This window comes from Plasmodium brasilianum, chromosome 7, assembly GCF_023973825.1.
Source record: "Plasmodium brasilianum strain Bolivian I chromosome 7, whole genome shotgun sequence".
Lineage (NCBI taxonomy): Eukaryota > Apicomplexa > Aconoidasida > Haemosporida > Plasmodiidae > Plasmodium > Plasmodium brasilianum.
Genome location: NC_090120.1, coordinates 2164163 through 2178608, shown reverse-complemented (window position 1 = coordinate 2178608; position 14446 = coordinate 2164163). Strand labels below are relative to the sequence as shown.

General features: G+C 19.1%; 2 protein-coding genes across 2 annotated transcripts; both read right to left on the bottom strand.

Annotated features, from left to right (window-relative positions):
- Nucleotides 1–2920: 2920 nt before the first annotated feature.
- MKS88_002177 (uncharacterized protein) lies at nucleotides 2921–3795 on the bottom strand (the record flags this gene model as incomplete). The annotated part of the gene is made up of 2 exons (XM_067215167.1): nucleotides 2921–3583; nucleotides 3709–3795. 2 exons carry the CDS (start codon nucleotides 3793–3795, stop codon nucleotides 2921–2923), a joined length of 750 nt encoding a protein of 249 aa, XP_067074471.1.
- A 2745-nt stretch (nucleotides 3796–6540) lies between these two features.
- MKS88_002176 (uncharacterized protein) lies at nucleotides 6541–7512 on the bottom strand (the record flags this gene model as incomplete). Its single annotated transcript, XM_067215165.1, has 2 exons — nucleotides 6541–7305; nucleotides 7426–7512. 2 exons carry the CDS (start codon nucleotides 7510–7512, stop codon nucleotides 6541–6543), a joined length of 852 nt encoding a protein of 283 aa, XP_067074470.1.
- Between the last annotated feature and the right edge of the window lie 6934 nt (nucleotides 7513–14446).

The window sequence follows — 14446 nt, the reverse complement described above, 5'->3', positions numbered from 1 at the left end:
ATATGCATATTTATTTGTTTGTTTTTAAATATACAGAATTATTGAGTTTTATAATTAACCACTTTATATGTATTCATTTATTTAATTTATATACCTGTGAGATATATGTTTATTAGGATAATAACATTGTGAGAATAACAAACTTTTATGTACTCAATTTTATTTAATTAAATATAAAAATTAATTACATATTAATTTTTACTTTATAGAAATATTATTCTTGTTTAAATTTTGAGCATTTAGGAAAATTTATTTTGGTCTTGCGGCAAATGAATATAGAAAGAAATTACTTTACATAATAAACATTAACTTTATTTCATGGAAATTTATAATCCATATTTAAATGAACTTCTTTATTATATTTATTATATATTATATTATTCCAGTCCTCTGTAACTTGTTTTATCTTATTACTATTTCTGTTATTTCTTATTGTCTAATTTCATGTATTTCTTTGTTTTCCCTCTAAATATATAATATTTAAATAGAAAAAAGTTAGATGATAAATGTACATATTTTTTTCATATATTATTTTTCTTTTTATTAATAATAAACTATTCTGAAATTTAATATACTTTAATAAGTTGTAAATAGACTATATATTTCATAATATTTACTAAAAATATAACATGCTAAACAAAATATGAAATATCCTTATAGTACGTAGTTAAAGAACTATTCACTTGACTTCAAATAATCATACTATTTCAAAAGTAATTTTTCTATTACAACACTTTATAAGTGACTGCTAAATTCTTTTTTACTTATATTCACATAATAGATAAGAAAAGCAGTAATAACTTTCATATGATAATAATAAAATACTATGTAGTTTTTCATAATTTAATAGTATTATAGAAATTCACCTTTTTCTATTTTCCGCTATATTTGCATGTGACAAACTCCATACATATGAGGATTAAGTATCAAATTAATCTATGTCTAATATATACATATATAAAAACAAATAATATAATTTTATAATGTATCAATAATTAATTACATGTTACCTACAAAATAAATGTATTATTTTAATTATTATTATATCGTTAATGTTCTACTTGTTTAAAAAGAATAACCTTTTAGGAAATAACAACAGAGTTAAATATTAATGAAATACAATTTAATAATCATATTATTGAATGAAAGATATTCATTTTTTATTATAAAAAATCAACACTCAAATTTTACAAGAATTTTGTCAAATTGCTGGATATTTATATATGCTTTGTTTTGTCTATTAGTTAATTATCCTTTTGTATATTTTGTTACTATGCTACAATTCTATTTATTTGAGTAATAATACAATATAAATAGTATTTTACTTTTTTTAACATAGGGTAATAAATTTATTGTATATATATTAATATTTTTATTTATTTTATGTATTATTGATTCATAATTATTTATAAAGTTGTAAAGAAGTATTTTTTTAAATATTGCTTTATGGAGTGATGTTCCCCACAAAATTAAATGTAAATGTAAATATATCAAACATAAAAATTTAAATAAATAATTTATAAAAAAAAAAATTTATAAAAAAATGATGATGAATTTGAAAAAATATATTTTCATTATAATAATTTTGTAAAATAATATGTCGGTACAACTACTATATGGTTTTTGGTATTTACGTTTTTCATAAAAATACCAAAATATAATGGATTATAACTATTTATTTCATATAATAAATAATTTTTGATAAGGCATCATTTAAATTTTTTATGAGTTCATTATAATATGTTGTTCCTAAGATATATATTGAATAAATAAATTCTTGTAATTTTTATACATCATGATATATATATTAAATATATAAAAATATGATTTTCACTTAAACAATTTTATTGTTAAACTAATTTTTGTTCCTAATTATTTTGTTTAAAACATTAGACGTGATAACACGCAAATGGATTCTGGAGAACATATTAAAAATTATTTTATTATTAAAATATCTATGCATATATATGTATGAAATTACTTCTTTTCTATTATATATATAAAATTTACCTTTAGAATAAAACGATATTGAAACATATATTTAGTTAATAATAAAATTATATAGTTTCAATATTAGTTACTTTTTTTGTATGAATATTATGTTTTTTACTATTAATTGTTTGTTTTTCCTTCCGTATATAAAATATATTCATTATTTTACACTTCATACATTCAATAATTCTATTGTAATTAACCTTTTATTATTGAACATTATTATAATATTTTTATTATAAAAATATTTGATTTTTTCACACCAATTATTACTAATGGCTCTATTAATTCGAATATGGTAAAATATATATTATAATTTATATATTTTTTAATAAATTTCTCATAATATTTATATTATACGATAAAAATTTCCTTTCCTTTTTAAAAAAAATATATGTACATATAAATGTATATATATATATATAACTTTCCTTTATTATATAATACAAAAAAAAACACGTTTATTGTAAGATTTTAAGTAATAATACGCATACTTAGTAAACTAGACAGATAATATATTTAGAATGGAACATGTTATAAAATAGAAAGCAGTAGTTTTTAAGTCATATATAAATTCCCATAGCTCAATAGAATTATATAAATGCTATCATTATATATTCATTTTAAGGAACAAGTATGCATTTTTCATATAAATCTATATATACGCACAACTAAGTAACGTATTCCAAGTATATTTAAGCTAAAATAATGCTCTATAATACAAGTTGAAAAACATCAGAATATTGATATTCCCAAAACAAACATAATTTTTTCTATTATATATGAAAATAACAATTTACCAACAATTTCATGCTTAACATTATGGAAGTAATAGGCAATCTTATTATGTTTATCATAGAAGATACTACACTTATTACTTCGTATTGATATCTATCTTACAGAAGATACATATTTCTTATTTTTTATTTTACTCAGTCATCAACTTAATTTTCTTATATTTTTCATTATTTCTTAATATTTTAGGGATAGTTAATATAAGTATAGCACCTAGTACTACGATAGATACCAAAAATATTATTAGAAAACAATTTTCTATGCCTAAATTTTTTATTGGTTCATACACTTTATCTTTTATAAGATCCCACAAGGAACTGAAAGTTTTCAAAATGGGTTCCTTACCCAAATCTAATGCACGTAATATGGGTAATCCAATTCCCAATAAGAAGAAAAGTATAAATATAGCAATTCCAAATCCATAACTTCTAAATTTTATTTTTTTTAAAGCTATATTACTAATTTTTCTATTTTTATCAAGATAATCATCATAAAATTGTTTTTTGATCAGCTTTTTTTCAAAATGGAAGTGCTTACCATCAAACATTCCATTATTATAGTCTATAACATCTGTATAGTATTGTACTTTATTTAGTAAATTCCTATTCGATTTTCTGTTATTTTTATTATTAGATATATCTCTTTTTTCACACTGCATATTATTTGATACATCTTCTTTTAAACAAACATTATTTAAATCATTATTTTGTTTATGTTTTGCTAGTGATCGATAATTTCTTGTTTTTAATTTTCTTCCAAGGCTACAGTTTTTATTTAGGGATTTACTAAATGTACTCTAAAAACAAAAAATGTAACTATTTATTGTTTAATTGAATAAATAATACTAAATAGCAATGTTAATAAAAACAAAACAGTACAATTATATATAATACAAAAAATGCTTATATTATATTACTATACCACATCATTCTTAGAACGGCATATCCATGTTAAAAGGATAAAAATAGAAATGTTTATAAAATGGAGTAATTTAATTTTTCGTTCCATCATTTAGATTTTTCATAAATTGATTTATTCAAAAAGTAAAAAATTAATAATAATATAATATTCTTTTATAATGAAGAATACTATATATATTTATTTAATTTTTATTTATTATAATATTTTATTATATCGTAAACACTAAATGAATTATAAGTAATTATAATGTACTTTCTAACTTTCCCAAAGAAAAATAAATTTAATCATGTATAATATAATATTTATTTTAACTGTAATTGAAAAAAGCAAAATATGTTTCATTATAATAAAATAATTTGAATTAATACATAAATATTTAAAATATGCACTTTATTTATTTAATGTAATTCACTAATTAATTTTTCTATTATCATTTTCGTACTAAACTAAAAAATAAATATATTATTTCTTATTTGTAGAATATTGAGTATATATACTATGAAGAATGTAGAGAATATATATATATACATATAATATATTCCTCTATACATTAAGACAACGATTACCAATTTTAAAGGCATTATACAATTAATTATACCTATATTATATGCATTATATTTTAGGAGTTATTATCCTTAAAAAAATAGTATTTAATATAACAATATATCAATAATGGAAATAAACTGAGAAAGTTATATTTTGTATTATACTTATTACTATAAATACTTTAGTTATTCCTTGAACACATACAATCATTTATAGTCTATAATATAATTAAAAATTAAAATTTATATGGTACTACCTAATTTAAAAAGTAATATATATTTTGAAGGAAAATAAAGATTGACGATCTATTTTTATATTATTACTTTTAAAAAATAAAATTTTTAATTACAATTACTTTACATCGTTATTTCTAAATATAAAGCATTTATATTCAAATTCTTAAATTTTAATATAATTTTTTAATTCATTATATATATCTAGAAGAAATATTAATATTGATGAAAACGCATGTTGCTACAATAGATTTAATGCTCCTATCTATCCACATACATATCTTATATATTAAACAAAATATTTTAACATATTATTGTAATAAATAACATTATAATAAAATAAATAAATAATAGCAATAATCATTTTTTATATTAAAATTCTTATTATTAATATTTTAAATTTCTTGAAGCATAACTCTACATATAGTCTAATGTCATTTCTGATCGTTCTAATAATATTTTTGTTGATGAATAAAGGTACAAGGATTATTGTACGAAGTAAACATACGTTATGAAATGTACCTAAGCGTTATAACTAAAGCATATATTTATATTATATTATAAATTTCATTAGAATCTGTAAAAAATAGAGATTAATAAGTGAAATTTGTTTATTAAATTCACTGGAAAAATATTTTCATTTATAATCATATTCATTATATTTATGTAATTATGCAATTTATGTAAAATGGAGTAAATTTTAAAATATACGTTATTAAAACATAAGTAATAAATAGGACCAATATCATTTTTTTGTAAAATATATATACAAAAATAATTCTTTTTTTTTATTGCGTTTTTCTTGAAATATTATTGTTATTAATTTGGTGAATTCACTAATTCTTAATGTATATGATTCACAATTTTATACACGTCTTTAATATAATACTTAAACTTATCATAATACATTTACAAATATAAAAAAGAGAAAAAATACATAAGTAAATACCTACTTATTATTGTATTAATGTAACGTTTATATATTTATTTTCTTTAATCTTAAGGATCATTTTTATTTATATAGATATTTAACACATTATTAGGAGAATATTTTTATAAAAAAAGGTACATCAAAATGAAAAAACATCCCAATATATAACATACTAATATATAATTGCATTTAATCAATTAAATTTACCCTTTAATCACCAAAAAAAAAAAAATACATATATATATATATATATATGGTTTATTTATATATATTTTTTAAATAAATATAATTTGATTAAATTTCCAAAAATCTAACCAGAACCCTTACAAGGCGCAATAATTAAAAGTTAAATGGTTTGGAATCTTCATTTTATTGAAATTATTTATAAATGTAAATTTCGTAAACGATTATAAATAATTAATGTTTATTAAATATATTATTTAATAATATATTTTCATTTCCTCTTTTAAAACATGATAAAATAACTAAATATTCGTTATAGATATTTTTATAATAAATATTTAACTCATATCCCATAAAATTTATTTTATATAACAAATGTTAGATCTTAAAATTAACATAAATATATAAATAAAACAGCATATATTTACTTTTCTTCATTAAATAAAAAAGGGATTTATTCATTTTTAACATAAAAGTAATGAAACAATATTTTAATTATATCATTAAATAATACTATTAGACTTCAACTAGTTAAAATATAAAATACTACTATTTTTAATGTAAATATATATTAATATATAACTATAGAAAAATTATAACAATTATACTATTATATATTAATCTTAATTCTCAAATGTATATTTTTTATAAGAGCCTATTCATTTATATAAACTCACATATTAATCGCAATTTTTAATTAAACATAATCAACATATTAAAATACATATTTTAAAATATTAAAACTTTTAAATTCACAAAAAAAAATAACAACATTATTTTTCATTGTTATACATCAAAAAGAATAACTAAAAATTCGGTTATTTATAAATTTTAAGCAGTTTTTCAGATTTTTATTAAACAACCAACTGGGGGTCTTATAGGTATTACTTCATATTAAAAATTTCATAATATAAAGAAACAAATTTCCTTTTATAATTTTTACCTTTTTCCAAATTTAATTTTTTGATATTTTTTAACTTTCTTATGGTAGTAAACAACTCTTAATATAAGTGTAACACCGAATATTATGAAGGGAATTAAATATATAAAAAGACCAAAAAAGCCTGTTACGTAAAAGTGGTCCGGAACTTTATTAACTTTCGAGGGAACTTTTGGTAATTTACCAATAGATTTGAAAAAAAAGGATAATGGTGAATTCTTTAATAAATTATGTAAAGGTTCCAACCACTCAGTTGTAATTTTATTCAACAAAGAACACAATGCTCCTATGAGTCCGCATCCCCAAAAATCGGCTAAGAGATATGTAAAAAACAAAAGTAAAAAAAATAAAGGTAAAGCAAATCGTGGTACATATTTTTTATATATTGTTTTAAAGTAAACCTTATTGCTAATTGTTCTGTTGTTTTTAAGAAAATCTACGTAATCAAGTTCTTTGAATATTTTTTTTTCTAAACGGCTATATTGTTTTGTTTCAAAAATACAAGATTTATTTTTCATGTGTTGTTTATTGCCTCCCGAATTATTTGATGAAAACTCATTTGATTGTTTCTTTTTTCCTGGGGATACTCTTTCATTAATAGATACATATTTTTTCTCGCATGTTCCATTATTTGGCACCTCTTCTTTTAACCATATATTATTTGAATCTTTTTCCTGTTTATATTTTTCTAGAGATCGGTAATTTCGTATATTTAATTTACTATCATACATGTAGTTCTCATTAAAATATTTGTTAAATGTTCCCTAAAAAAAATAAATAAATTATTAGTCCATCAAATGAATATCATGAAAAAATATTAACTAACAAAACTAAATAACAAAAAATATAAAAAATATAAATATATTTAAATAATATTATAGTACTATATCATCGTTAATATGGCTTATCCGACTTAAAATGAAGAATGTAACAATTCCAATATATAACAATGACTTCGTTTTTTCTTCCATGTTATATATTTTTAGAATGGTAATACCCTGAGAAAGCATATAATAAACAGTAATACAATATTCTTTTTATTATAAATAACCCTATTATTGTTTATATTTATTTTTTTTTTTTTTGTAAAAACAAAATTAAAATTATATATGTATAATTGTTTTACAGCAAAGCCATGGAAATATAATTTAAAATATATAATAAAATTTTTATCTTAATGTTAATTATAAATATACAATTTTATTTTAAATAATATAAACTTAATTCATTAATAAAAATTCAAAATACATAAATTATTTATTTCTTATAGTAAATTTATTATATAAACTTTTTATAATTCTGTTCAAAAAAAAAATATAAAATAATGAAAATAATATTTCTATATTTCGAATATTGAGTATACATAGAATATAGAATATAGAATGTAGAAAATATAGATAATACATTGTTTTATATTTTAAAAGAATTATTACTTTATACAATGTTTCCCAATTTATAATTCTTACTTTGTATAAATTACATTTTAAAAAATTCTCCATTGCTAAAAATTATATTATCTATTAAAAACAGTGTATAAGTAGTAATAATAAATAATGACAACAATATTTTGTTTAATCTCGTTCAATATTATTTGTAGTATCGTAATTATTCACTAAATTAACATGTGCACTCTTTTGTAGTATATAATATATTTTAAATATAAGATTTATAATAAGTCATATAATTCACAAAAAAAATATACATTTGAGAGTTAAATAAAGATTGATCTTTTTTATTTTTAAAATTATTTTGAAGGTTATATTATTTATTTATACAAACGTTATACTATCACTTTTGAAAAAAGTTTTTATAAATTTATGAAATTATTTTAACATTTTTTTTTAATTTAACATATATATTAGAAAGTAATATAAAAAATAAAATAATAATAAATATATGAGGTATAGAGTCATTTTTGTATAAACTTCACTAATATAAGTAAAATCTTGGTAGAATAATATAGTATTTTAATTAGGTCATGCGTAAAATAGAATACGGTTTTTTGTTATAACCATATTTTTCTATAGTTATTTATATAATTTTTATTGAAGATAATTAAATCAAAAATTACGTAAGAAAAAATGTAAAAGGAGAAATGTTATTTATATTTCTCATTTAAATATAAGGCTTTATAATTTATATAATTGATAATTTTCTATTTATATTTCATTTTTTAAAGAACTATATTATTATTTACTATTAATTTTATATTTCAAATAAAAAAAAAAATTTAATTTACCAAAAGTATCCTTACTTTATAGAAGTTATAAAGCATATAATCCTCATAATATATATTTTATAAAAATAATTTAAAAGATCCCTTACAATCATAAAAAAAAAAAAATTTCAGTTTTAAAAATATAAATAATATCACTCAAGGAATTTATATTAATTTTAATTCTATAAATTATTTTAAACAATTAGACATATATTTAATACAAATTTGCATGAAACATATATACATGTGAATTTTTCACATAAAGTATATATTTTTATGATGTATATTTAGCAATACTAATTTCACATTTATATGAATCTAGAAAAATATAACATATATGTTAAAACGGATACTTCAATTATTTCAAAAGAATATATTACATTGTAAAAACATATTTAAACATGCAAAATACTAAAACTATTTAATATATATTTTTTGATTGTGCGTATTACCATATATTTCCATATTACCTAGGTTGGAGGAAAATGATTTATATATATAAAACAGTTAGTTGATTTTAGGCAAATAATTTCATTTAACATAAAGGTAAATATCATTAAATATACAAAAAAAATATTACTAAGAACAATAATTTAATTATAAGTAGGTTTATATTCATTTCCTTTTATATCAGTCTTTTATTTTAAGAATTTTGCCGTACATAAACAAACATTAAAATTCAAAATAAAGCATCTAATAGTAATACAGTTCCTCATCCCTCACTAAAATTAAATAATCAGCCTATTACTTTTGACACATATTATATATAAAAAAAATTTTAATGATATAAAAAATAATAAATGTTATAAAAATGTTTAAAAGAGGATGCACTGTAAGGCAAACACTAAGCTATACTTATACATGCTAAATATTTTAAACTTCATTTCTTGGTTGGATCATTACAATTCGTGCATTTATATATATGTCTAAATTTCTATTATAATAGTTTTTCAAAAAAAAAAAAAATATCTAATACTGCAAAAGGCTTAAATATAAGAGATATATTCATTTCTTATATTATTTTTTTTCTTCTGCTTACGAATTAACATTATACCTACAATAACCCTTTCCACCACATTCTGATTCAAAGTTATCTCTTCATTGTATGAGTCAACATATATATTTCCGAATGGCATATCTTTAATTCCATATTACTTGTTCTTTTTTCATTTTCTTCTAGTAATATATATATTCATACATCTAATGTTCCATCTCCACTGTTTTAGTTAACTAAAATTTTATCAAATGTACACTACAAAGAAAAGAAAATATTTTAATTATATATAATGTTATAAATTTACTCTCTCATAGGGAAAACTTTCTTATAAGTATATATAACAAGAAGCATCAAAAAATATATAGAAAATTCTCTGCTATTGTTATATACTACAATGCTGATATAAGAACTTACACAAATAAAAATGATAAATACTCGTATTTTAACAAAAATAAAATTTTTTCCATTTATTATAGAATTATTAAGTTTTAAAATATATACAAGTACCTAAAGAATTCACTGTATATTCTAAGGATAGGGACAAAATAATATACTTATTTTCATGAATATTTTACTTATTTTTATTTTTAAAAAGTATTAAACTACATAAATAAAATACAAATATAAAGAATAAAAAATAATAAATAATTTTAAAGATATTTTTGTAAATATTACCAATAAATTTATTTACAAGAAATGCAAAGTTATAAATTAATATTTTCTGGTAAAACTTATTTCATTTGTAAGTGCTCATAAAGTTTATATTATTAGTCTCACAGAACAATTCTAAATATTTGCGATCAATTCTTTTCAGTATAAAAATAAAATGAAATAGATTTTGTTTCGCTTATATATCTTGTTTTATTAGATTAGAAAATATATATTGAATGAAAATGAATACATTAACATATATTAGGAATATAATTATTAATTTCTTTTTTTAGATTCCTTATAATACAATTAGTTTATTGCACATTAATTGTATTTTAAGCAAAATTATATAATCAAAAATAATAAATTATTTAATAAATAATAATAGTATTCATATTATTGAAAAAAAAACATAATAAAAAAAAAACCAAAAATTTTATTATAACAAAAATTATTATCTAGCATGTGTCACATAACCACAATTTGTAGAACATTTGTACAATAATTAAAAAATTTCATTCTAAAATTAAATTCAAGTACACATTTTTGACGTTACAAAAGTTTCTATCCGATTTAACGCTATTATATATTTGAAAGATATAATTATATATGGAATACTAAATTGTTTACGCAATTTAAAAGAATGTATTTTTCTATTATTACTAAAATAAATTTATTAGATTTAATAACTAAGAAATTTATAATTTTTTTTTTTTTACTTTTTTTTTTTTTTGAAAAAATATATACATTTATAAGTTCTATAGAATTAATAATTTTAAAAAACGAATAAAAAAGTTAATGTAACAAAAAATGATTTTTAATAATTGCGATAATTAAAAGAAAAAACAAATAAAATAATAATAAACAAATTATTTTAAATAAAATGATTTATAACTTAAAATGATATAAATGAGTAATAAGAAAAAGTAATATATAAAATAACATATACGTCTATTTGGTAAAATACTTAATGCATTATAATTCTTTTTGACAACTCTATACAGTGATAGAAGTATTCATATTTTCTATTAATCTATAAATAGATATTATCCCAAATCACATATTATATAATAGCTTTAATGTAATTAAAAAAATATATGTAAAATATTTAAATTTTTAATAGGCTACTTTATGTATATTATTCTACGGAATTTCACAAAAATATAGTAATTATTTATTTAATTCATGTTTTCATATTCATGTGGTATACATATTGATATAAATATATTTAAAACGGTTTTTTATTTGAGACATTTATATAAGTATTTCATTTGATAACTCTTTGTTAACATTTACAATTTTGTGATTATATAATAGAGCATAACAACACTTTTTAATTAATAATGTTATTTATTATAACGAATATATTATGATAAACATTATATAAAAATAAAATTTTTCTTTTATTTATATTTTTCTAAAATCCTTTTAATTAAAAGTGTTGGTAATTTTTAAAGCATAATTTTTTCCCTATATTTTTTTATTCATTTTATATTTATAAAATATATCGCAAAATTTAAAATAATTACGCATATTTAGTAAAATGAATGAATTATCTCTAAATAATTTTTATTTTTCGTGAAATATGTAATTAGGCCCTAAGTGAACGCATACAGCATCATTAAATAGAATTATTAAATATATATGATTATTTTATATATATCCATTAATTCATATATATATATTTATGTTAATACCTTAATATTTTAAAAATTATTGTAGATATAGTGCTACTTGTAATAACCATTTCTCATAAATATACCTTTTATATTACTATATTAGGTTTCTTTTAATTTATTATGTTCTTAATTCTATAATAATAAGACATAAACTTTTTTTTTTTTTTATATTTTTTTTAAATATTAATGTGTATTATACATATTAACAGTGGAATTGTAATTTCTCTATTGTTTCATTAGGTAATATATATACAATAATCCTTATTATAGAAATAATAAAGCATTTATGCAGTACTATTACTATTATGAGTGCTATTGATGTATATCAACACATTCTTATATAAGTTAAAATAATCTCTAAAATGAGTATAATTACGAGCATTATTTATTAGTGTTTAATTCTATCCTACAATTTTTCAGATATATATTTTTTCTAATTAATTTATCCTTGTAAAATGTATATAACAGTTTCGTATTACGAATATATTTCCATACAAAAAAAGAAAAATTACAAAAAATGTGGTATAATATTTTTTATCCCAATTCCAAATGACTTCATATTTTATATGCAAATTTGCATATGCACTTTGTTGTCTCATTTTTTCGCATACATTTGCATACCTCCTTACATGTTTATTTATGTGTGGTGAACATTATAAACATGTGCATGTAAAAATATGTCCATCTTACTCATATGCATGTATATGTATACGCATAAACATAATCCCATCGCACTAGGACGAACTAATAATTTTTATGTTTTCCCTTTATACATGTTCACTTTACACATTTTCATATTATAAGTTCGTGAGTTGGCTTTCTTAATGATTACAATATATGTACTAATTAAAAAGTTTTATAAGAATATTTCTTAAAGGTAACAAAAAGGACATTTGCAATTTTGGCGTAATATAATATAAGCTTCTATTAAAAGAATTTACTCTGTATATAGTTGATTTTAAAGGAGTCCCGTTTAGGTGTATCATATATTAGTTTATATTCTTACTCTTTATTAATATTCTTAAGTGAACAATCGATTTCAATGAATTTTATTCATTACTTATAATATCTCTTGCCATATATCGGAGATTTATTAATTGGTTCGTTCTATCATATAGAAATAAACTTTTATATAGACATATCTACAATGTTGGAACATAATGTGGTAATGTATTCAAATTCATGTAAAAAAAATACTAACATTCTAAAGTTTGCATACATATATGTATGCATTTGTACACATTTACGAATGTCCAACGTAAATATAATAACGCGCACAAGGAATGATAGATCATACAGAAAACAATAAAATATATACACATGTAAGTGCTCTATATATGCTTACATTAGAATTCACCCATGGATAATGCTATTTTATGAACATACACGGATATTCACGTAATTGCATCCTCAAACTATTCCATTTATTTATCTAAACGAAATTGCATCTGATGATAAATATAATATTCGATTTAGTTTGTTTTTAATGATCTATGTACATATTAAAATCTTTATAAAATCATTCTTCTTATGGGAACAATAACGAAAAAAAATTTTACATGTATATGCATAAAATTTAATCTTAATAAGTAATTGCTCATATGATATAGTAAGTAGAAAAAAAAAAACCACGTCATATAGAATGCATTTTGTTTCGTTTAATTGTTCTAATTTTATCATGTGTAATCTCTCCAGTAATTAAAACGTGCATATGAACATTCAAAATTATGATCACATAATTCAATGTTTTTTAATATGTATAAAAAAAAATATGCATTTTATGAAATTTAGTAAGGTACATATGCGGAAACACATGCATGGATATATAATCCTAACGACTTCATGAATATATGTACATATAAGCATTCTTCTATACATGTACATGTTATAGCAACATAAATGATACATAAAGTATTTCGAACTAAATAGATTTTATTTTTTATAACTCCAAATCCCAATGGAAATCATAATTACAAATATATATTCTAAGATTTTTGTCTTTGCATAAGAAATAAGATAAGAGAAAACAAAGTAAAAAAATGTTAAGCAGTTACCCTCTCTTTTCTTTTTATTTTCTTTTTTTTTTATATCAATCTTCCTCTTTTGGAAGAATATCCTTCTAATTTCTCGCTTACAAAGAAGAACAAAGCAAACAAAAAAATATATTTTTAAATGTACATTTCATGTATATATTCGTTAACATTCCTAATTAAACATTATGTTATACTGTTTTTTTTTCATATTGTATATTTTCCACTGTTCTTGGTTCACATTCGCATGGTCTCTCAGCTATCGTTTTGCTTATTCTCTATTCTTCCTTTATTTACATTAACATACTTTTAAAAATAATAAGCCCTCAT